The 25572-nt window shown below is 52.1% G+C and overlaps 1 protein-coding gene across 7 annotated transcripts in view; it reads right to left on the reverse strand.

The window, feature by feature from the left end:
* The window catches only part of DLGAP4 (DLG associated protein 4), an 82186-nt gene that overhangs the window by 42931 nt on the left and 13683 nt on the right, over window positions 1–25572 (reverse strand). The window contains exons 1-2 of one of the 7 annotated variants that reach the window (XM_057312544.1): window positions 19601–19617; window positions 3762–3884 (exon numbers count right to left, since the gene is read on the reverse strand). The exons of 2 other annotated variants lie outside the window; for them this stretch is intronic. Coding sequence is in view for 1 of the 5 variants with exons in the window: in XM_026503426.4 (XP_026359211.1) it covers window positions 18550–18580 (31 nt within the window). In the remaining 4 variants the exon portion in view is untranslated. Of the gene's footprint in view, window positions 1–3761; window positions 6106–8828; window positions 9052–18549; window positions 19428–19600; window positions 19618–25572 lie in introns of those variants that run through there. 4 more of the 7 variants (XM_048222116.2, XM_026503426.4, XM_048222118.2 and 1 more) reach the window with 4 other exon arrangements.

A 25572-nucleotide genomic window follows, 5' to 3' on the forward strand; every position in this document is an offset into this window, starting at 1 on the left:
GGTGGTGGAGCCTCCAAATTCCAGGGTCCGAGGAGATAATAATGCCAGTAATTTTCAGACCAGGTTCTGATGGCCCCCAGGGGGAACTGAGGAAGGCTTTTTTGACTTCCCATCCCACTCTAGGTCCCTCAGAGCGGCTCCCCTTTTCCTTTTTCTCTCCATATGGAATTCCCACACGATACCCTGAGACCCACCACATGACTTCAACCTCCTCATAGTACAAAGAAGGAGACTGCATCACAAAGGCACATGTGTTCTCTGCTGATCGGTGGCAGAGCAGGGACCCTTGCCTGGGGCTCTGAGTGTGGGTGTGTCCCCTCTTCCCCCCAGACTGAGAAAGGAAGATGCCTTTAGGTTCCCAACTTGGGGACCACCAGCTCCAAGGCATTCAGGGAGGCAGCCCTACCTCCTCCAGCCCCTGACCGGGGGGACCCCAAATAGCATGCTGTCCTCAAAATCCATTTCTACCATTACTGTAACAGTAGCCGGTAAGCAACCTGTCAGGCAACATTCACTCCTCCCCCATTCCTTTTCTTTTTTTCTTAAGATTTTATATTTAAGCAAGCTCTACACCCAATGTGGGGCTTGAACTTACAAATCCAAGATCACACTCTACCAACTGAGCCAGCCAGGTGCCCCCTCCTTGTCCATTCTGTGTTGGAATCTGCCACAAACACCATCTTATTTATCCTCTGAGACCTGCCTGCAGAGTCTGCTTTGCCAGCAGCTCTGCTCAGGGGCCCCTGCCCTACCCCCCAGGACACCCATTACCACCACCCCTGGGAGTCTGAGCTTTAAAGCGATGCCAGCTTCCAAGCCGCAGTTACTGAATCCTGGCTTTCTCGTTGTATGTCGAAGTTATAACCACTAGGAGGGGGTGCTGCGGAGCAGACACTCTCCAGAGTTCTGCGGGCTGTGGCTCCAGTCCCCGTAAAAACCTGATGTGTGCAGCCCCTTGTCTGGCCCGGTGGGGAGTTGTGGGGAGTGGGGTGTGGAGAATCCAAGATTTGGCTTTTCAAATACTGGCTCAGCATGTGGACCTCATTGCTGCCTTTCAAAGGTCTCAGGAGCCCAGTCTTGGAACTACTCCTTAGAAAGAGCCTTAAAAAAAAACCACCCTCACTTCTGGAAGGCTGACGTCAAACCCTGGTGATGGGTCACAAAAGCCTGACTTTTTATGTGCAGTCACAGGTCCCTGTGTCCAGAGCCAGACACTGCCAGGCCCTGTGCTCCGGAATTGCTGGCCTCTTCCATCATTCTGAATGACTGAGAGGATCCCAGAATAGAAAAAAGGTGTTAACGGGCTCATTCACTGTGCCTATAGTGACAGGTGGCATATCAGGTGACAAGATCAGGAGCCAAGAAGCCTGGGCTGCTGAGAGATAGGATGAAACAAACAGGATGGAACTGAATGGGGAAAACCTTGGGTTCAGGTCAGGTCAGCACTGGCACTGCTGCCTGCCTTGGTGTCAGGCCCGGAGACAGAGACATAAGAAGGGAGAGGACCCAGTCCTCAGAGCTTATATTAAGATTTTGAGTTTGGATCCCAAGTTAGACCATTACATAAGAAAGCAGCACATGTGGGAAAATGCCTCAGCAACTCCTGCTGACCACAGACATGGCCTGAGGCTGCGCTGACAGGAAAGGTACAGGACCGGGGGAGTAGCGCCCACCGAACTCGGGATGATGCTGTGGGTAATGCTGGTGACTCTGGACAAGAGGCATTGCCCAACTGGAGCCCACCGAGAAGAAGGCAGTCCGCATGGGCAGAAGTCTCAAATCCATCCCGTTATGACAAATGCCTATTTTACAGCAGGGAAGCCACACACTGGGTCCTGGGCAGGCAGCAGGATCCAGGATGAGTAAGTCCTTGTGCTGAGCAAGCTCACAGCAGAATGCCGAGGTGGCAAGGAAATGCCTCCATTGCTGGGTGGAGCAACATGGAGCACCGCCACAGGGAGCACTGCCTGAGAAAGCTGGGGCGGACTGATCAAGAACGCTGTGACTGATGAGTGCTGTCTGTCAGAGATCTGCCACAAATGGAGTGTGATACATGTGTACCATGAGTCACGCCTAGTTCAACATGAGAGGGCTTGGAGAGCCTGGGACAGTGTTCTGGAAAAGAAAGCCAATTCAGAAAAGCAGGGCTACTGTCTTCAAATACCTGGAAGACTGTCGCATACACATGTGCTCCAAGTCCTGACACTACAACCCGAGTGGGGACAGGATGGTGAGGTTGTTAAGGGGAAACAGATTTCGCATTATAAGGAGGCACTTTCTAAAGGGCAGAGCTGCCCAGGAGGGTTCAGCGAGGCTAGACACGGGCATGATGGCTGCTGGGAGAAGACACAAGCCCTCATGGGTGTGACCCTTCGGATTCCATCCAAGCCTGAGTGGTCTGTTCTTTCTTTGCCTTCCTACTTCACACCCAGTTCTGGATGTGACATCAGGCATCATTTCTGTGTGTGTGTGTGTGTGTGTGTGTGTGACATTCATACTCCACAAACTTTTTTTTTTCATCCAGAGAATTATTATCAACAAGCAAAAAAGACAGAGGGGAATGTTCACTCAGCCCAGCTACATAGGAAATGATGTGAGGACTAACACCAGGGCCTCGGTACAGACGGGGCTTAAAATGCCTTCCTCCGGGAAGTCTGGCAGCACAGAGCCCCCACCTGAGATGATAAGCCCATCCTCAGGAGATCCGATAACACTTGCTACTGCTTCTGAGCACTGCCTCTGCACTCAGGCTCCTGGGCCTCAGTTTCTCTCTTCCATAACATGCCAACGATAGCTGCTTGCCCTGCCCCCTGCCCTAGGACTACGGTGAGTGTCTCGAGAAGACGGGTGGGAAAGGGCCTGGTGGGGTCCCACGCAGCCGTTGCTCCATCCCAGCCCCGCCAAGGCACTCCACAAGTCAAGGGCTAGGGCAGGCAGGTTCGGCGCCCTTGTGAGGACCCACAGCCGTCCACCCCTCCGTGCCACATGTCACCGTCTGATATTTTTGGTTCGTGACCACCAGTGTCCCTGCCTTGCCGAGCTCCTCTCTCTCCCCACCACCCTCTTCATGCCAACACATCACATTCTCAGCTTCCAGGCCTTTGCAGTGGCTGCTCCTTGCCTGCAGCACCCTACCTCCTCCCTAATTCCGCTGCCTCCTCCAGATCTCAGTTTCGGCATGACTCCCTCCAAGAAGCCTTCCCTGACTGGCTCCCTCGCTGGTCAATGCCCCATGTTTAGATGTGCTCCAGGCTCTTGCCACCACACTGTTTTATAGACCTGTTTGCTTTTCTGCTTCTCCTTTTAGACCCTGAGGCCCCTGAAGGCAGTGACTGTGTGGTTTCAACCCCTGTAACCCTGTCTCCAGCCCAGGAGGGGTATCCAGGCAAATGTCTCCGATACTTAGGAGATAGGACCCTTCTTTTGACTTTGCCCCAAAAGTGGTATAGGCCTACAGGGCCTTCCCCCGGAAGAAGACTGTAAGGACGCAGCAAGTAGAAAAGAATCTGTAAGAAGTGACTTGGCAAGCAGAAGACAGAGGCGCTGGGACACGTCGTGACTACAGGCTTCCTCCTCACGCCCCCGGACCCGTCCCTACTCAGTTTTTTCCCAACTGCCTCTGAAAGTGCAATATGATGACATCTGGGGAGACCTCTTGGAAAGAACACCCACCCAAGTGAAGGTCACCAACCTCCCTGCCCTAACCCCCACAAGGGCACAGTGTACGAAGTAGGTGATTAGCGGCTAACAGTCATAATTACCGGTGTTTAGGGTCTGCTCAGGAATCGGTGGCTACTGCAGTGGCCCAGTCACTGTCCGAGGTCCTTACACCTGCGTCTTATATTTGATCCCCTCAGGAGATGTGTTCACCATCTCCCCCTGCGCTGTTGAGGAAATGGAGGCTCAGAGAGGTTGAGGGACTTGCTCAGTGTCACACAGCAAGTCACGTTCTATCTGCTGAGTGCAAACCCTATAGGTTTCAATATCCAGAACCCAACCTTCATAGCATCCAGTCTCACAAGCTCACTGACAAGCAAGACCACACACACATTTCTTCAAAGCTTAGAAGCCACTGTAGAAAGACAAGTTTGGTTTCCTCCCACTGGTCGAGAGTACACCTCCACAAAGACCTCCAGCCCAAGCCAGCACCCCAAAGAGCACCTGAAGAAAGTGGACTTTACCTCGACAACTTCTACCCCTCTGGGAGCTGCTGTGCCGCGATGTTTTTGCAAGCATACTCATCACACCTCCCCAGGCTCTGGGCTGTCCTGCCAAAGGACCCCTTTCCACTCTCACAAAGAGACCTGTGACATCACCTGCCCCTAAAACAGTCCCTTCCCCTCCCAGGACTGCCACCTGTCTATAAAAGCCAGGGACTGTATTAGGTTGGAGATGGCACCAGTGGGTGTGCTATTTCTGGGTGACTGGCAGCACCTGCCTGTGGTAAGAAGGATCCTGGAGCTGTGTCCGGGCTCAGGGGGGTGCTAGGGATTGACTGATGTTGTTTGCCAAGCTAGCATGGGAGGTAAGTGCGAAGTGCAAGGTTTGTGTTGTCCCTGGGCAAGATGATCACCGCAGAAATGCTTTAGGACTCTAGTCCCATGATGCAGAATCACGCTCCTTGACTCCCCGTCAAAATCTGCACCCTGCGTCCTCCCCAGCAGGCCCACCAACAAGAGAGTTTCTTGGGCAATGTTTCAAATCCAGTAAGATGGGAAAGTAACTGTTTCACAGTCTTCTACCCTTCAAAAGAGTGACCAATGAGGAACCCGCAGCAGCTGCGGCTGGTGACTGAGGGTGGCCGGGGTTCAGCTCAGGGTCGACGCCGAAGTGCTGAATGACCTCAGGCCAGTCACGCTGCTTCTAAGTCTCTGCTGCTTCCGTAACATGGGGATGAGGAGTCCCATTTCCCTTGCATTTAATCACAATCGAACACTGTGCTAGGATGCATTTAATCACAATCGAACACTGTGCTAGGATCCTCAAGACTGCCAAGGGGAGTCCATGACCTATCTCACTGATTTGGGGTTGTCCACATAACAGGAAGTATTGTCCCATTTCTCAGAGGAGGAACACGAGGCTCAGAGAGGTGGAGGGACTTGGCCCAAATCCCACAGCAGGGAAGCAGCTAACTGAGGAACTGTGCCTGGGTCCTAGGATTACATCCACAGTCTTCCCCATCCTATTATCCCGCCTCCACACGGCGACTGTGGCCAGGCTCCGCGCAGCCACCACAGGCCTTGGAACCAAGGCTACCTCTGTGGAGAAAAGCCCTCCCAGGAGACGATCAGTCTGTGAACTGTGCGGGAACGCGGTCACATGAAGCTGTGAGCTGCAGTGTGCATTAAATGGGAAAATTAATCACCACCCAAAGACTTCATTGTTCAGAGATATCACATAACCCCCTTTTCAAATACATCCTCTTAAGATGGGCTTATGAATGAGGCATGTGGAGGAGTCGAATCCAAGAGACAAAGTAGAATGGTGGTTGCCAGGGGCTGGGGGCAGGGAGGAACGGGGAGCTATTGTTTAATGGGTGAAGAGTTCCAGTTTTTGCAAGATGCAAAGAGTTCTGGAGATGGAGGTGGTGAAACAATGTGAGGGTACTTACTGCCACCGAACTGTACACTTCAGAACAGGTAAGATGGTAAACTCTTATGTGCATTTTATCCCAAATCTCTTAAAAAAGGGGGGGGGGGGCTAGTGAGGATTCTGAGGGATTCCTTACAAATAAGCCCAATTATCAAACTGCTGTCTTACAGCCCAAATCCAAAAGTTACAGAATAAAATATTTAGAACTACTATAGGTATGAATTGTAAACATTTCTGCTTTGAGTTAAATGTGTTTGTGAGCAGGGGCTGATCTATAATCTCCCTGCAATCACTTTTCTGACATTCAGGAAAGAGAAATAAGAAGAAACAATTCAAATAGAAAATAAGGAAGATCAGAGGTCCTTAAGGACAACAATTCAAATAGAAAATAAGGAAGATCAGAGGTCCTTAAGGACAACGATGCATGTATTGGTATCAGAACCCTGGAAAGGAGTTGGATGGGAGAGTGTGTGGAAATTAAAAAAGTTTAAACTAAAAAAAAAAAAAAAAAAAAAAAAACAAACTATAGAAAATGGAGGGGGGTCATTCTAATCCCATTGCCTGGACACAATTACTATTATATCATTCTATACCAAAAAATTTTTTAACTGATCATTTTAGAATTGCAACCTTGCTAAAAAGAAATACGAAGTTCTCCTCTGGCCTTCTTACACAGTAGTGTGGTAGAATAGAAAAGAACAGTGAACCAAGACTTCAAATCTTGATTAAGCTGTGTGACTTTGGCCAGTCACTTAACCTCTCCGTTCCATCACCTCTAAAAACAGCAGTAATAACTGCAACCTGCAACAAACTGCCAACAGAAACAACAAAGCTTTGTGAACTGGGAGGAGGCATGTGAGAGGAAGTGAGCAATAATAGGGAGGGCTGAAGAAGCCTTTTCTTGATGATTTAGGATCAGTATGAAAACCAATGAGAAGGTAAGTATTTGGGAGTTCTGATGTTAATTTTAAAACAAAAGCAAAAACACCTCTTAATCCACTGACACCTCTGGCTCCTACAGGGCAAGCAGTTGTTTGCTTCAGAGCAAACAAGGTCACTGAGAGGATGAGGCCCTGCCTGACCTTGCAGACCACTCGATATAACATAGGAACCTTTCCTTGTTCCCGCAATATGCTAAACACTTTTCATCTGAGGGTCCTGACCCCCTGCTGTTCCTAATCTGCCCTAACTGACTCTTTCCCACTGGCCACCTCACCTTCCCGGACATGCCCTCCCCATCTTGCCTGAATAGGTCCCTCTCGGCATCTGTTTGTTTCCTTCAGGGCTCTTATCACAAGCAGACAGTATCTCGTGTATTTGTCACCTGCTGGGATGGGGACTCCAAGCTGGACGGAAGCTCCTTGAGGAAAGAGACCAAGTGTGTCTTGTTCCCTCCCCTCCCCCAGCTCAGCACCTGGCTCTCTGAGCACAGGAATGGCTGTTTGGAAGGAGAGGTGGTGGCTGTTCCGAGGTCAGGTGATGAGGAGGGAGGAACTGGCTGGGATGAACCCAAGCCCTCTTCCCCTGACTGTTTCTATGCACTATGCGTGCCCCCTTTGCAGAAACTGCAGGGGCCTAGCTGGCTTTTATAGGTGCTGTCAGACAAGCCCCGCAGCTCCTACCCCACCCTGGCCCACAACTGCCCCCAGGCAGGCAGCACCTCCAGATCGCTACCACACCCCTGTGCAGAGCAATACCATGTCATGAAGTATAGGAAGACTGGGAAGGCAAGAAAGTTCCAGGAGAGGCTAGAATTCACAAATCTATTCACAGCACACTCAATAATGGGTGCCAGCAGGAAACCGGCCCAAGGAGTGATGACCCTCCAGAGACAAGCTCTGGCTCTGAGTGCCCGGCCCTGTGTGCCTGATGGACTCTAACGGCGCCTGAGACAGGAATTCTAGTTTGATCTCGGCTCTCCTGGCCCCTGGGCAGCCAATTCCTGCCATCCCTCCCTAACCCACAGCACCTTCCTCTCCCCTACCCGGGGCACGTCCATACCCCAGGGTGTCTTCCCCTCAAAATGTCCATCCACCTGGATCCTACCCAGCTTCTAAGGTTTTGAAAGCCACCTCCTCTTGAAAGCCTGCCTTGAGTCATTCCAGAGTCCCCATCAGAGCCCTGCACTTAGCAAACAGTAACTCAATGTCCCTCCAAACACCCCATCCAGTCTACCTACATCTTTCCAGGCATGGGGCATGGACAGTCTTCAACTATTTCAAGTCTTCTCTCCCCCCTTCAATACAATAGCAGCAGCTAACATTTTTTCAGGGGTTCTTCTGTACCAAATACTGTGCTCAGTACGTTACACACATTTTTCTCTTGTCCTCACGCTGAAACTAATGCCAGTAATATTATCATCTCTATTTTGCAAGTGAAGAAACTGAAGCCTAGTGAAGTTAAGGAACCTTCCCAAGGTCTCACAGCTCTCGGTGGTGGCCGAGGATCTAAACCCCAGCAACAGGACACTAGAGCTAAGCTCCTGACCACAGGTCCTCGAAACCTCTGGGGTGTGGGCTCCTCCCCCAGTGCCTGGCTCAGCCTAACAGCCGGGCTTTATCAATGCCAGCTGTTTGCATTCCACAGCGGCGGTGTGGCCAGGTGTGGATCATCAATGCGGTCCCTCACCAAGGACCACCTGATCGATCACCCACCCTGGGCTCAGTGCGTGCCCTCAGGGAGCAGCCTTGAACCAAAATGGCTCTGTGTGGGAGGACCTTGTGATTGTACAGACAAGAGAGGTACACAGAAACTGTATCTGTTGAAGCAACAAAACTGATACTGTATCTGCTTTGGCAAATTTGAGAATTTTCTTAGAAAAAGCACAGAGAAATAGGAACTCAAGACCTAAGCGAGTGAGACAACATCTAATCTTTGAAATACACAGGCCAATCCAATCAGGTGTTAAGATACCTGCTAGCTTCCAAGGGACCAAAACTGATTGAACTGAACAGCAGATCTAGAAGGAACTCCTCCTGCCAAGAAACAAATGGGGAATCTGAAGCCCTGAGCTGGAGAGGATCTTGCCTGAGGTCATCTAAAAACTCAGGAAGAAGCCATGGCTCCTGCTCCCCCAACCCCTGTCCTCTCCAAGTTCTTGGGACTGGGCCTGGAACCAAGGGCAAAAAGGACCCACCTGGGTCCTTAAGAAACCGCCAGGAGTTGAGGTAAGTGCCCACCCCACAGTGACCGAAAGTTTAAAGTCTTCACAGTGGAAACAGAGCCCTGGCGCTTACCTTCGGGGAGAGTGGAACTGTTCTGTGAAAGCTGGTTTTGGGAAGCCAGGATTTATTTCTTCCCCAGGCCAGCATAGGCCCAGCTCAGTCCTGCCCCGGAAGGACGGGAGTTTAAAAGGCAGTAGCTCCTCACCTGTGGCCACACCCGGGTGAGGCTGACTTTTACCGGGGAACCCGTCGGACTGGCTGTCTCCCAGACAGCGGCAGGCCAAAACACCACCGCCTGTCTGAAGCCTGGCGCCTCTCCCAAGGGACCCTACCGGGCTCCCACCCCTGCCAGGCCTACACAGCAAGAGGGAGAAGAGGCCTGCCCACCTCCTGGGAGGCCAGCTCGGCCTGGGTCCCCCAGGGCCAATCCCAGCCTGGGCTGGGTCTGAAGCAGCTGCTTCCGCTTTGCCTTTCTCTTTCACTTTGGTTTTTAACCCCAAAGTGAAACTAAAGACTGGGACGACGTGGGAAAGATGGGGAGAAGTAAGGCCTAGGAGGGTAGAACCCCTGGCTTCTAATTACAGTAAGGCTGCCCACTCACCTAGGAGGACGTCCTCAACTTTGGGCCTTAGCTTTCCCGCTGATTAAATGGGAGGGAGGAACTAGGCCAGTGACTTTAAACTAGTCATTTTGAACTAGAAAAATTACAGAACTTCTCTCCTTCCTCATCCCTACCACCACTGAAGGCTGAAAGAGAGCTGCAGAAATGCCCTGTGGGGGACCCTAAAGGACCCTCCTGTTGGCTTGGAGGAGACACAACTGGCCTCAGTGTGGGGACCCTCCTGGCCTCCCTGACCACCTCTTCCTCACCTGTTGTCTGATCACCTTCATCCTGAGCAGGCGCTGGAGAGTTCCAGCAGCCTGGGGCAGAGGAAATGAGCATGAGCCTGACTCTGTCCTGGTACAGCAAGTGGAGACACCCACCAACGGCTGCCCCCAAATTCCTACTCTGAGGGCAGACCAGGCCATCTGCTAAGACCGACGGCAGCCTGCCCAGGACTGGAATGAACCTCAGACTCTGCAACTCCAGGGTGCCCAGCACAGTGTCTGGCTAAGACCACTATAATCTATTTTGTGGGGGTTCCCCACTGGTTTACCCAATCTTCCCACTAGCTTGGTGACATGAGAAAGGCATGGATGAACCTCCCCACTTTTCAGATGAAAAACACTGGGGCTCAGAGAAGGGCAGAGACATAGTGGCCCAGCGTGCACTGGGATTCAGGAGCTCAGTAAATATTTGCTGAATGAATGAGTTCACTGGCCCTGCAGTTGCCAGCAGGTGCAGCCCGAGAGAAATGCAGGAAGGAGAATGCAGTGTGGGAGTGGGGATGCTTCTCCCTGGAGACCAAGTCATCAACACGTCCCGCAGGTACCTGTAACAGAGTCCCCTCCAGCCCAGTTCTTCCCTTCACTCCTCACTTCCTCTCATCTACACCTTCCTCTGGAAATACTTCACTGGCTGAGGACTGCTGAATGACACTGGCCAACCCTCTTCCCCTGTCTGGGCTGAATTAGAATAGTCTGTTCTTTTTTTTTTTTTTTTTTAAAGATTTTATTTATTTATTTGACAGGATAGAGACAGCCAGCGAGAAAGGGAACACAAGCAGGGGGAGTGGGAGAGGAAGAAGCAGGCTCCTAGCAGAGGAGCCTGATGTGGGGCTTGATCCCATAACGCCGGGATCACGCCCTGAGCCGAAGGCAGGCGCTTAACCGCTGTGCCACCCAGGCGCCCCTAGAATAGTCTGTTCTTAACTAAGGAAACGAACTTGAATCTAGGGAAGGCAGGGTACTTTTAAAAAAATACACATTTTCAGAATGCAAAAGAAGACAATTCAAAATATCTCACAAAATGCTAGGTGCACAGACTCTTTGTAACAACAATTTCACGCGGGCTCGCCTGCGTACGTATGCATGGGGAAGGGTGCTCGCTGCAGCACTGCTCACAGCAGCGAGGCTGGAAACCACCTAAACGTCCTCCCGGAGAGGACTGGACAAACAACGGGAGCTCCATCCATCGGCGGAGCTATCACACGGTCATGGAAAAGGGGACCATGGACGTGTGCGCCGTCCACAACAGAGGCAGACTTGTGAAAAGAAGACAAAGTACAGAACAGTAGGCCATAGGGAGAGAATATGCCACCATTTGTGTAATAAAAAAGGATGTTATTGACACAGCTGCATATGAAGAGTATTTCTGGAAGGAAACATCAAGACTGTTCATGGTGATTTTCCAGGAGTGGAGGGTGGAAGAGAAACATTTTTCACTGGGCGCTTTTTTCTACAAAGTTTGAAATGTTTAAACACATACATGTATTGCTTTTTCAATAAAAACGTAATTTCTATATACCAGCAAAATGCTTACCCATAGAAACTTCTCTCTATGGCTCAGGGATCAAAGTTCCTGGGGGCAGGGCCCAGACATCTGGATTTTGAAGTCTCCTCAAAGGCTGCCACTCTCACCTTGTAGAGCAGGTGGCCAGCCTCTGAGAGTAGATGGAGGCAGCCTGGACACTACAGGGCTCTGGGCAGGGGGGAAAGTGTCAGAGAAGACTCAGGAAAAACTTGGCCTTAAGCTATAGGAGGATTTGAAGAGGGCTTTGAATGTGGAACAGGTTCAGCTGAGCGTTCCTACAGGGAGCAGTGGGGAAATTATGCCAGGCTGGTAAGGCAGGGGAAGAGGAAGGACTGTTTCTCTCAACGGGAGATGCTGGCAAGTCCCTACCTCTCTTACACTTGGTTCCCACTCATGGGACCTGAGGGCGCTGGGCCAGAAATCCTAGGATCTGCCTTTATTTCATCTCATTTAATATTAAAGGAGGCGAGGGAGGGTCCCCAGCTCAGCACATGGCCACAGGGCTCCACACCTGTGCAGACTGTAATCAAATATTTGGAGGCTAGAGAAAATTCAGGCCAGGATCTTAGGTATAGCAGCCCTCAGGCGACTTTCCCCGCCAAACCCCCGCTCCCCCAAGAGAAGGAGCAGATGGCCTTCTGTTGAGATGCCCGTCCTCACCTTCTTGTTAATAATTAAGTCATTACTGAAGACCTCTTTTGTCACTTTTGAAGTTCAGTTTGCAGAGACTGTTGCCTTGGTTGCTCTAGGCTGAGGGCTTACAGGCGACAACAGTCTAGATCTACGCCACAGGCCCAGACTACGGGGGTCTGCAGAGGAAAGGCCCAGTGTGCAGGTCAGGATTGTTGCGGAAGGTTCTGGCTGGATCTCACTGATACTGTGAACGCCGGGAGGTGAGTGACTCAGTCTCTAAGCCTGCTCTGCTTGTCACTGTAGCGCCAGGGCCAGCTCATTGCCTGGCCCTCAGCAGGCACTTCAATATTTGTTGAATAAATGAGCAGCTCAGCCACTGAATCCCAGAGTGACCTTGGTCAAGTCACTTTCTGGAAAACAAAGATGACAAGCATAGTAATGACCTCCTAGAGTTGTACAAGATCTACTGAGATAAAGTGGATAAAAGTGCTTTGCAAATCAAAAATAGGCGAAACAAATATTAAGGACTCAGAACTGCTGAAAATAAGATAAAAAAATGAATATATGTGCATATGACCAAATTTATGAGAAAGCATGGGACAAATGGTAAAGCATTATTCAAATGAATTTTTACACTCAAAAGGGGCAGCACAGGCCGCTCTACTCCACTGTTCCAATATCTGAAGAATATTTTCTCAGGCTGTGTCTGTTCGAAAGGAGCACAAAATCCCTCATTGAAACCTCTGTCTAGATTTTGGTATGAAAAAGAGGGGTGCAGTTACAATCCTATCTCGCATACGGTTGGGCTCAGAGAACATTTGCCAAAGTAGACTGGCATATGGATCCTGGGGGTGTTTACTGGAGACAAGGGGGGCAGTGAGCAGAGCTCAGAGGCTGTGCCTGCCACGTGGTGGCTTTGCCTCCTGACCCAAGGCCCAGCTCAGGGGGACACATAGAGGAGAAAGACTGGCCAAGCCATCAGTTTCCTACACGCACATTGGGACGAACCCCTGCAGCCTCCCATGGAAGCCACTCGGTAAGGACCAGTTCCCTTCCCCCCCTCTCTGCCCAGGAGGTATCCCGGGCTGCAGCCCAGGAAATGGGAACTGGGCTCCATCACCTGGCTCTCCAGTGCCAACAACAACTTGGGACAAGTCCCTTCCTGCCTTTGTGGGTGGCTGACTCCTCTGGCTGGGTAAGGGAACACCCTCTCTGGTGGGAGCTGGCTGAGAATCCCACTGGACCTAGTCATGGATGTGCCTGCTGTTGGACCAGACACATGAGGTCTGACTCTGAGGGCTGCTCACAGCCTGGCGAGTAAAACTGATGATGTGAAGGCCCCTCACTTCCGACTCTCCTACCTTGAAGAAGTTCTAAACGGGCACCCAGTCCCAACCTTCCAGATCTTTAGAAAGTAAAGGCTTGTAGGCTTTAGGGGATGTATTTATGTGCCCCCAATTCAAGGGACAAGAAGGCTCAGACTATTCCTGGGACCCCCATAGTAAGAGTTTCCTTCCCAAGAAGCAGAGCTGAACTGTGGGAAGAGTCAGGGTTTGCAGACAGTCAGCCCTGGGTCTGAGCCACATTTTCCTTATCTGTAAAAGGGGGATGGTAAGTCCACTTGCCTCCGGCTTGGTGTAAGGATTTCTGACAGCATCCATGGAGGCCCTGGCAGAGAGCCTGGCATACAGCAGGTGTACAAGCAATTTGCTCAGACTGTTATTTCCTCCCCAAAGTAGCAACACCCAACATCTTTCTCTCTGGCCCACCAAGCCCCTGAATGGGCTCTCCTGAGGGAGCACAACACCCTCTGCTACCCCAACTGTCTTTTCCTGGCTCCACCCAAACCTCACCCTCTTCTTTCATCTGGATGCTTGTGAAGCTTCCTCCCTGTCATCATTTTCATTCATTCCAATTCACCCAGCCTGATTCACCTTTCTGGAAAAAAAAAAAAAAATCTCCAGCTGTGCTACCCCTGCTCTAAAACCTTCCATGGCTCCCCAAAGCCTCTGCTTTTCAGCTGATGTTCAATGTTGCCTACAACTTCCTGGCCCCTCCCGGATTTTTCATCCAGAGTCCTGATGCATCAGCAAAACTAGTCTATTCACGGTTTCCCTAAATACATGCTTACCTTCCAGCCTCCGCACTCCTGCCTTTGCACAAACCATTCCCTAGAATGTCAGCCCCACCCTCTGTCTCTGCAAATCCAGCCCCCTTCAAGAGGGCTCTTGTTTCCTCTGGCACACACTCACTTCTTCCTTCTCAAACAATGCTTTTCCTCAGCAGACGCTTAATTACAGACTGTCACACAGTCTCTCATAATTGTAGGCCTTGTCTCCCTTGTCAGACCATAAGTTCCCAGGGGCAGAGGCCCTGTCTGTTCTTTCCCATCCTCTCAGAGCCTGGCCCAGGGCTGGGAGGGCAGGCCTCAGAAAGTGCTTTCCGAGCCCACTGGCTCCAGGCTGAGGCAAGTCTAGCTCCAAACACTTGGGATGACTTCTCCTTCTCTTGTCCTGTGAGGAAACTACACTGGCCAAACCAAACCTCAGTGTTCCCACTCTCCACTGGGTGACCCAGAGGCCAGTGACGCACAGAAATGGAGACCTCGGTGGGCAGGCAGGGCTATGGTTCTTGCCCAGCTCTGACATGGTCTTGGTTTGGGATCCTAGGCACGTCCCTGTCCTTGCCCTTACCTGGGCCTGCTTCCTCACTCTGACACAAGAAACAGTAATCTTTTAGCCGCAGAATACAGATATTATTTATCTTTAAAGGAGCCTTGGTTCCCAGGAGTGGATGGGTGAGGAACCAACTGATTCCAACACAACCTGAGGGAGAGGAGGCAGCCACAGCCAGGACTGGGAAATCTGGGAATCTGAGAGGCGCTCAGACTGCACACCTCATCAACCTCATTAAATTCCTGTTGATGACCGGATTGCATGCCCAGGTGTTCAATTCCACAGCCCTCACCCTGGCCAGGTCTGACCGTGTCAGCTGCCAGGGCTGAGCAAGGGAAGGGTAACTTGCTTCTGGAAACAACCAACTCCGCCCAAAACAAAGATGAGGAGGAGCCAGTTTCCTCATCTGTAAAATGTGGAAAGTATTGGTATCCGCATCATGGGATTGCTGCAGTAATACAGTGAAATCATGCCAGAATCTTCCAGCGCAGTCCCAGACATCCCGTAAATGGCAGTGTAGCATCAAGGTTCCCATTTCTCAAGAGGCCTTTACTACAGGAGTTCTTATCCACATGGCAACCAGTGAGGAAGGGATTTCCTCCCCAATACGACAAAAGAAAACTGAGGTGCAGAAAGTGACTCAATCCAAAGTCATGCAGTGGGGACAAGCTGTGATACAAACCCAGGAAAATCTCAGCTCAGCTCTTCCCAGAGTGCAGCCCACAGGTTCTCAGCATCAGACTCCTCCAGAGGGCCGAACTTGAAAAGCTGATTCCTGCCCCCAGACCTGCCAAAGGAGACTCTCTAGGGATGGAGCCTAGGAACCTAAACTTTACAAAGATAAGGAACCTAAATTTTACATATATTAGGAAACTGAGGCACGGAGCGGTGAAGTGACCACTTTTCAGCAAGTATGGACCTGGGACAGAATTCACAGTCTGTTTGCCTCGAGAGCAGTAATCAGAGACTTCCTGGAGGAGGTGCTGGCATTTGACAAGGCACGTCTCGAAGGGAAGAGAAGGTACCACAGGGGGAGGGTACAGCACAAATGAAGGCTTGGAGAAGGAAACGCCAGCCAACAGCTGTTCAGTGTTGCTCATGCTTCCAGACCCCTGGGGAGCCACCACTGCAGACTTTTCCTAAAAGCCCAGGGAGAGACAGTCCTGAGCCAATCTGAGCTCCTGAGAGGAAAAGCCGGCCGTGCTGTTGTCCTACAACCAGCCGGTCTCTGGCCCTCTGGGTGTGTCTGATTGCTGCTCTGGATGAGAAAGCCAGTGAAGGTGGTGACTCAGTCCCCACCCAGCCTCAAGCTAGTCCCGCTGAAGTTTGGGATGAGCTCAGAGGCTGAGGAAATGTCAAGCAAACCCTCCCTGCAGAATAGATGCCAGACCCAGAGAAAGAGGCCTGAGGGACAGTCTACCAGACAGAAGCAATACATCTGGAGAAAAGCTGTGGGAGAAGAAAAGTTAAGAGGTCTGGGCTCAAGGCCACCTGACACTGGCATGCTGTGGGACCCTGAGCAGGTCCTTGTGCCTCTCTAGGCCCCCTATTCACCATTCACCTGTGAAGCAGAGAGAACTCCAGTGGTTTCTGACTTCCTCCCAGGACTGTTGTGAGGAACAATGGCCAGGAAAGCGCCTGACAGATTACACAATGGCTCACATAGCAAGTGAGAGATTAGAGGATTACTCCTATTATTTACTACAGCGGTCAGGTGCTTTCCTTGTTACCTGAACCTCAGCACGGGGGTGGGGGGAGGCAGGGAGAAGCTGGGTCTGTCTTGCTCCCACAAAGAAAAAAGTGATCCGATATTACTGGGAGATGAAAGTTCATATTTATTAAGTGCCTACTGTGTACTTGATATTTTTTAAATATATAATCTCACTTAATCCTCACCACAATCCTGTAGTGTAAATATGATTATCTTGAGTCCAGATGAGGAGACTTGTAGCTCAAAGAAAGTAACTTGCCCAAGATTACACAGGGAATGAATGATGGAGACCAATTAAAAATCAGGTGTTTATGGCTCTAAAGCCCACATTAATTCTACTCTCTGTAACAGTTTGTATTAGAGGCAGAACATGCCTGGTATAGAGGCCCAACTCCAGCACTGCCTCCTCCTGGAAGCTTCTCTGAACCCTCTCTCCCAGACAGCACCTCTCTCCTATGAAACCCTACAGCGCATGATCAGCACCAGCCTGCAGCATTCGACACATTCTCCCCCTTGTTTTGTGATCAAGCACACCTTTAACAGGTAAGATGAGATGTAGGTACAAATTGGTGGCCTTTGAGTTACCTTGGAATCCTCAAACGTCAGACTGGAAGCACCTAAGAGACCATGCTATCCAGCTCCCTCATTTTTCAGAAAGAAAAATACAGAGAGAGAGAGACACTTGTCTGAAGTCACACTGCGTCTTAGCATAGCCAGGAATAGAACCTTGGCATTCTGCTTCACAGAATTTCTTTAGGGATTCTATGATTTCAGAATCAGTTTTACAACAAATATTTTTGTTTCCATTTTACAGATAAGGAAGCTGAAACCCAGGAGAAAGTGGCCTCCCTGAGAGTGGGTAAGATGTGGGGACTAGAATCCCAAACCCCTACTTCCAGGCCAAGGACCAACCCCCCCTCCCCCCACCCCCCACCCATTGCACGTAGTCCGAGTAGTGTGTCAAGCACAAAGATCAATGGATGTTGGAAATTGTCATTATACACCAGTGGGCAAAGTGACACCAGCCTGTCAGTGACCTCCTCAGAGGCAGTGCGATGGAACAGGACCAAGAGTCCTTGCTCAACCCTCTGTAAGTCCCTGGCCTCTCTGGGCCTCATCCATAAGACAAGGGTGCTACAACTGCTGATCTCCTGCTCCAAAGTTCTAGGACATCTTACACTCCTTGACGGCAGAGCCCAGCTATCTATGCAGCCTCTCCCAGCTGGGGCCTTTGTTCCTCCACTCTACAGGAAAGCAGGAAAAGCAGCACAGGTTCACAACCACAAACTGACCGACCTTATTCCCAAGTGCCACTGGCCACTCAGGGCCCACCCTCAAACAACAATGGGATGGAACATGGAAAATCCGACTGTCTCCCAGCACAGACATCCAGCTATGCACACCTGCCTATCTTTACAAACTGACAAAGAGCAACCAGGAATCAGGGCATAAATAAGAGACAGCTTGCTCCCTGCCCCATTGGAAGTGCAGGTGTAAAGGGTAAAGAACTCTGGATGGGGAATCCTGGGGCTGGATCCCTGTCCTAGCTCTGCCATGAACTAGCTGTGTACCCTGGACAAGCTGCTTTCCCTCTGTGGGCTCAGTTTAAAGACACAGTAACACTTCACAAAGCATGTCTACAGACGTTTCATTTGGTCTTCATGACAACCTGGTGAGACAAGCACAAATATTCCCTTTTTTATTACAAACGGAGAAACTGAGGCTTGGAGAGGTCGAGGGTCTCACACAGCTTGAAATTGGCAGAATCAAGGTCCAGAGTTCTTAGACCATCAAACAAGATACTCAAGGGTGGTCAGATTAAGAACTCCTCTCTCCCCTCATCCTGAGTCTCAGCAAGACCAAAGCAGCACAGTAACCTTGTTCACCTGGCCAGTCTGATGGCCTGCAAAGTTCTGGCCACAAACCCCACAGCCCAGCTGCCTAAAAGGCCACACCCCCCTGCAAAATTTCATTACTCAAGTTGGCAAGAACGCAGCCCCCACCCCCAGCCGGGTCTAAATAAACACCCAAGTGATATCACATCCTGCCAGCTCCAAAATAGCCCAGGCCTGCCCACAAGCGATCACAAAGTGCCAGGCCATGCAGGACCAAGCGGGCAGGACGTCCAGTCGTGGCACCATCCACACACTCAAGCAACTAAAGCAGAAGCCTCAGAGCAAGAAGGCCCCCCACTCCCACCGCTGCCAGGCAGCCTGGCCCCTCCCTCCTTGCCCCTTTGTTGGGAGGCTCCAGAGCCTCCTGCCCCAGCGCCAGCCCTAGCCCCAGCGCCAACCCCATGGAGCCTCGCCGCGGCCAGCCTGCGGGCGGACTCCGGCCCGACCCGGACACCCCACCACTCACATTGCTTCAAGAGCTCCAGACACAAAGCCATGAGGGCCAGAGGGGGGTCAGAGACCCAGAGACCGGCAAAGACAGAAAAGGGGAAAAGGAGAGACAAGGGAGCAGAGAGCCGGGGAGACAGGGGGCAGGGGCAGAGAAAGCAAGGGGGCCAAGAGCCCTGGGGAAAGGAGCAGGCTCCAAAGGGGGCCTTCAGCACAAGAGCCACTGAGTGGTGAGACCACTGAGACAGATGTGGGGGCAGAGGCAGGGAGAGCAAAGCGGGGGACCCCGACCCCCAGAATTGGGGGGCCACGGAGGCCTGAGAGAGAACAAGGAGCGACAAGCACGGAGACAAACCAAAGGAAGGCAGGGAGGGGTGAAGTCTGGGAGCTGGGGAGCTTTTGGGGGTCCCAAGGAGACCCCAAGGGATCTCGGAGGTCCCAGCGTGTATGGTGGGCACTGAGAGGGAAAACCTCAAGGAAATGAGGGCTAAGAAAGGGGCAAGACCACAGGGATTTGAGGGTACAGATGGGAGGAAGGACACCCCAAAGGATGTGCAGGAAGCTCAGAGGGGAGCAGTGGGGGAGTGAGGGCGGTGTTCTGAAAAAAAGGTCCCCAAAGATGGGGGACACCGTGAGGGGGCGTCCCGAGTAACGGGGGCGCCCAGAAAGGGAGGCTCCGCAGGATGAGAGAAGCGCTTTGAGGGGGACCCGAGATCGGGGAGCGAGGGAGGGGCTGTGAGGCACCGCGAGGGCAGAGACAAAGAGACAGCGAGCCGGGGAGAGACAAAGCGGGCGGAGCGGGGAGGCCAGCCCGAAGGCTGGCAGCCGGACAGAAGGACGGAAGCGCGAGCGGGCGGATGGACGAACGGACGGACAGACAGGGAGGAGGGCGGGGGCAGGGCCGGGCGGGGGCGGCGCCCGTCTCCTCGCGGGGCCGCGGCTGCTCCGGGCGGCGCTGGGCGGGCCCCGGGCGTCCGGGCTGAGGAGGCGGCGGCGACGGCGTGGACCGGACAGACGGACGGAGTGACGGACGAGGCTGGCGGCAGCTGCGGCCAGCGGCGGGCACTCACCCTCCTCCCTCACGCGGCCCGGCCCAAGGCTCCGGTTTTGTACGCCCGAGGGGCGGGGCCTCCGTGTTAAAGCCCCGCGCCGGCCCCGCCCCGCCCCGCCCCTCGCGTCAGCCCCGCGCGCGCGCCTCCCGGGACTCTCGGGGCCGGCGGGGACGCGCAGGGCCCGCTCGGCACATGGCCCGGCGCGCGCGCGCGCGGCTTGGCCGGTGCGCAAGCGCTGGGCGCAGTCAGCCAGCCCACGCCCAGGCCGACTGATGGTGAGAGGGAGCGCGCGCCCACGTCGGCACGCGCATGCCTGAGCACCGGGAGCTCCGCCCCTCGAGCCGCCGCGCCAAACCGGTTCCAGCTGGAACGGGACGCATGCTCCGTGCCGGGGGAGGAGCGGTGCGAGTTCGCACTAGCTCACGGTGGCGACACCTCGCTGTCACCGGGGGAAACTGAGGGTCACAGCAAGCAAGTCTCCTCAGCTGGTCTCTTCAGCCCTGCATGGTCAAATTACACTTCAAGTACTATGGACTCTACGTCCTAAGTGTTTCTAGTTGTCCCCTCGCTGCCATCCTCCCTTTACTGTCCTCAGACGGGAGTCCTCCCGACTGGGTTCGAGTCCCGACTCACCCTTTGGAGGGCTGTGTGACCTTGTATGAGATGCTCTTTCAGCCTCCCTGAGCCTTCGATTCCTCCTCAGCAAAATAAAACCAGCACATTCAGTGTGCCCTGAAGGGCAAGGTGCAGTAGGCGCTGCCTAAATCATTCCCTTCAGGTCTCGTGGCCCTCCCTGTTCCCCATTTCTCTCCTGCGAGTCCCCCACTCCTCATTTAGTCCTGGTAGAGTTGTTTCCTGACAGCCTCACCTCTCTAGGCTGTAGGTCGGCCATCCACAGACCCAGCTCCTCTTCCCTGACCTTCCTTGCTGGGTGACTTAGGCCAGTCCCTTACCTTCTCTGCGCATTTCTTTAATAAACGTAAAATGGGGGAAAGAATCTTAAGATGATACAGTGTTTCTGATATCACTGTAGCGATTTTTGTATAAAGGCATAATAACAAAAGAAAATGAGGATTATTGAGCCATTTTGATGCCAGACACTGTGCTAATAAGCACTTTGAAAGTATTAGCTTACTCTGTCCTCACAGTCACTATGCTACACCTGTGCTATTCAGGTAGCATTCATCTTTAAATTGACTTACTTAGAAAAATTCAAGAAACCCCTAAGGATGAGCCAGGCTCAGTCTTGCTCAGCCCCAGCCACATGGAACCCTGATCCTGCCCCAACGCACCAGGCATCCTCCTGCCCCAGGACCTCTCTTCCCTGCCTGGCACACCTCCCCAGCTTCCTCCAAGTCTTTGCTTAAACACCTGTTTCTCAAGGACGTCTACCCTAATTACCCTGCTCTAGGCTATCTTCCGATGAACGATTTGCTTATATGTGTTATTTATTGTTTTGTCTGCTCCCCCCCCCCAACAGAATATACTCTCCATGAAGGCAGGGGTTTCTGTTTTGTTCACTGATGTGTCCCTGATGAGCATGGCCTGGCCCACCGTAAGTGATCAATAAACATCTATCCAGTGAAACAGCAGACTGATTGCAAGGCTCACGTCCTTAACCACTACTTAGTAGGAGCTCCACGGTTCCATTTAAGTACCTTAGTCTCTCCTCCTTTGGAGTCTCTACATCTGAGGGTGTAAGAAATGCCCCTTGTTCAAGAATCTCAATCCTGGCTTCATAGCCTGCCCACCAGTCCTTAAGCCCAGTTATTATTTCCCCCAAAAGGCTCAAAGGGTCTGCCTAAAAACGGTTTAGAAGGGTGATGATTTGTGCACTGGGCACAGTAGGCACTCGATTAAACCAGGAATGTTCTGGACCAAGGCTTGGTAGAGCCCTGGGAGGAAGGCTGCCCTCTGCTCAGTGCCTTCTGTGCAGAGAGGTACAACAGGGAATTCTGACCCTCATCGCTCATTCCGGGAAGGCCTCCTGAATCCTCTCATTACGCTTTGACTTTATGGCCCCTGCCCAGGCCTCACTGCTTTGCCTGGACCTCAAACCCATCCTGGCCAGGTTGCCACATAATTTTCCCTGAAACTCTTGCAACCATGCCACACTTCTTTACCAGGACCCTGGATGGCTCCCCTGCCCACAGCATAATGGGAGATTCAAGGCTTAGGAGTCAAGCAGACCCAGGTGGGAAATAGCTCCCTGACCTACTAATTGGGTGACCTTGACCTGACACTCACCTTCTTTAGGCTGTAATTTCTTTGAAAGAGTTCTGTCACATGTGTATATGCATACATATGTGAGGTTAAACTGGGTTAACTCAGGAATGTCAGATATGTGTAAATATTCTGGCCACAGCAGACATCACCAGTTGATGGTAGCACACTTCTCTGCTTAACTAAATTTCAGTCTTGGGCTCTAGGGATCAGAGATGACACAGGAGTTGAAGCCTATTTGCAATCTCAGGACATGATGGTCTTTGAGGTTCCTCTCAGCCCTGACACTCGGAACTGCAGTGTTCAATCTGACAGGAGCCCACAGTCTAATAATCAGAGATTGTGGAGAGCTAAGCCTGGGGGAGGGCTTCAGGGGAACAAGGCTGACCGGAGGGTTGACTGCTTACTGGAATTTTGTCAGCCTCCCCTCCTCTGTGGAGGAGGGAGTGAATCAGAGGAGAAACTGGGAACATTCTGGGGGAGAGGGGAGGGGACAAAGGGACTCAGAGGATGACTTGGATGGGAGGTATTTGGGTGAGGAAGGAGGTCCCCAAACTCAAGCCTCACGAAATTGATGGAGAATTTGAAGCATAGGGAGGGGCTGGAAACCCCCAGAGTGACACAGGAGAGAGGAATCCTGAGCAAGGAGCGAGCTTGTATCCCAGGCCAGGAACCTATCCCAGCTCAGCCTAGGGCTTCAAGGACTGCCAGGGAGAGCCCTCCCTGCCCCCCCCCCCCCCCGTGTGTGTAACCTGGTGTGTGTGTGTGTGTGTGTGTGCATGTGAACACACATGCACATGGAATCATGTGCTGGTGCAGAGAGGGCAGTTGGCAGGAGCTGGGGGGTGCGGGGGTGCCCCTGGGTGATGCTACAGCCTCCCTGTGGTTCCGAGGGAGTGGGAGAGACACAGAAGGGGAAGCTAGGGAGGGAGGATGGCCAGAAACTGGCACAGAAGGGGAGGAAGTGGGGGGCTGTGGGGGGAATAGGGTTGAGGGAGGCAAACTGAAAGGCTAAGATGGTGGGAGAGAGTGCAGGGGAAGCTGGAAGAAAGGGATGGCAAAAGGGGGGAGGAGAGGAGAATGCGCACTAGTGGGAGCTGGGCAGAGGGAGGGAGAGGGAGGGAGAGTCTTCTTTGTTCTTTCTTCTTCTCTTTCCCAGAGGGTGAAAGGAGGCAGGATGGGGCTGACTGTGGGGTGATGGCACCCCTGTGGCCCCTTCCAGGTAGGTCCTTTGGCTGGGAGGGGCACATATATATATATATAGCCAAGCTGCTGTTTTCCCCACCATCCTAGCTGGAGCTGACCCTGCCTGCCAGTCACCTGCCAGAGCTATTTCTGGAATGTGGAATCTGGGTCAGAAGGGGGGAGGGAGAGAGAGGAGTGGTGGCAGCGGCACTGGCAGCTGGGAAGCTGGTGAGCTCTGAGTGGGTGGGTGGGCAGGCAGCTCTGCCCACAGCCACTCTGGAGGGGTCCTCCCCTTCCAGGCTCTCACTGCCTCAATAACCACTCCTGGCCCACATCCACCCACCTGCCTGCATATGGCCTGAGTCCATACGTGCCCATGTACGAGTGACAAAGAGCTGTCATAACCCTCAGCAACCTGGGGGCTCAGAACAGCCCCAGGTGTGTGTGTGTATCTGGGGCCTGGACTTCTCACTTCCTGGAGACTGAGCTGAGGAGAGGAGGCTGCCTTCTGAGCAGCGGTGACCCCTGTGGGGCCACGGTGGCTGAAATAGGGTGGGCCTGCGTGTTGGTGTTGGTGTGGGTCTCTATGGAGGAAGGTGATTATGGGCAGAATTGCCATGGATGGTTGTGCAAGTTTTCCACTGATTAAGGATACCACATATAAGGCGGGTGCTGTTTACAACACAGACATAATTGAATTTTATACTTATCATGACAGATTTGTGGCAGATGGCAGAAAAAGACCTTATTCTAATAAAAATTATACATCATGACAATTTTTCAACAGATGGCAATTAAGTGTCTTGCCCTTTCCTAACCCAGCACAAAGGTACCGTACGGACCAGCTGCAGCTCTGGGCACAGATTTGATAATCTGGTGGCTTTGGTTTTCCCTGTGAAGCAGGTGGGTTTACCTGCTGAGCCTGAGGAGATCGGAGGGTGGAGGAGAGAAGAGCAAGTATGTAGTGGTCACTGTGGAGACCTGAGAGAGGGCTGACCTGGGAAATGTTGGGGGTGAATTTTTTTGGTGCCTCTCATCTGCTAGAGGCATGATTCCCTCACAGGTGGAGGGGGCATGAGTCTTGAGAGAGACACACACATGTGTGAGTGCGTATGCAGGTGTATGTAGAGATGAGGTGCATACGTGCGCATGTGGGAATATCCGTGTGCATATGTTTTTATAACTTTTCACAACTTCATGTACGTCTGTAAGTAGCTGCCCTTGTGCACGCAAGTCTGAGCAGCCGTGAGGTGTTGCTACATGACACTTTCTTGAGTATCGTGGTTCGGACTAAAGCCCCCAAACTGAGAATAAATGGAGGCCCACATCCCTATGTTTAAAGCCAGGTGCTGGAGCACCCACACGGGACAGACTGTGGGGGTGGGGTATGTGGTTGGTTGTTAGAGTTTAGGTTGAGAGAAGCCACATCCAGTCCTGACATAAATCACGACATACTGCTGTTATGATTGGATGAGACTTTGGGGGTCTTGAAGATAAGTGGTTTTTTAAAAAGATTTTATTTATTTGAGAGAGAGAGAGAGAGAGAGTGCATGCACCAGCACAGGGAGGGGCAGAGCCCCACACAGGGCTCGATGTTATGACCCTGAGATCACGAGCTGACCTGAAACCGGGAGTCAGATGCTTAACCAACGGAGCCACCCAGGTGCCCTGGATATACCATGTATTTTCTATGTGAGAGGAACATGAATAAATGTGGCCAAGAGAGTGGACTACAGTAGATTTAATTATTGACCTTAATTTTTCACCCTTCCCTGTATCCACACCCATTGCCATAAAAACACAGTTTCTTACACAAAGGTAGGAGGGTACCTCTCCATCCCCTGTCTTTGAGCTCAGTCATATGACTTCCTTTAGTCAACAGAATTTTAGCAGACAGTATGCAAGTGGGGGCCTTGAAACGTGCTTGTGTCCTTAGGCTTGCTCTCTCGTGCTTCCGCCATCACCATGAGAAGAACATGCCCTGCCTGGGTCACTAATCCCAGGAGGACCCTTTGGTTCTAGGGCAAGGATGAGAGAGACGTGCGACAGAATTGCTGCCGCTGACCCACAAATGTGGGAGCAAGAAATACGTGTTAATTGTTGTATTACACTACTTTTGTGGTTCTTTGTTACGCAGCACTATTGTGGCAATAGCTGATCAATGCAGGGACCCAAGCAGTTCCGGGACATGTAGCCATGACCCACCCTTCGTCCATTCATGAGTGATTGGGTCTGGGGAAGATTAGGGAATGAGTGTCTATTTGAAGAAAATTGCCGACATGCTGTATGACCCTCCCTAGGCCCACCTCATGTTTAGAGAACGTCTCATGGGCCTGATGATAGAGGGAATCTGACCTCTTCCCTAAGGCTCATAGGGGAATGTAGCAAGGTGTCTGGGAGAGCCTGGCAGGGATCCCCTGGATTCACAGGCCCTACAACTGGGCCTCAACATCTGCTAGGAGACCTCTAAAATGGAGAGATTGGCAGGGTTACCCATGACGGCAGGTCTAGAAGAAGGGCTGTCTCAGAGAAACCCATACTGTCAGAGCTCCCCATGGCAAGGGCCTCACTGTCACACAGGT

Source organism: Ursus arctos, unplaced genomic scaffold (assembly GCF_023065955.2).
Source record: "Ursus arctos isolate Adak ecotype North America unplaced genomic scaffold, UrsArc2.0 scaffold_16, whole genome shotgun sequence".
NCBI lineage: Eukaryota > Metazoa > Chordata > Mammalia > Carnivora > Ursidae > Ursus > Ursus arctos.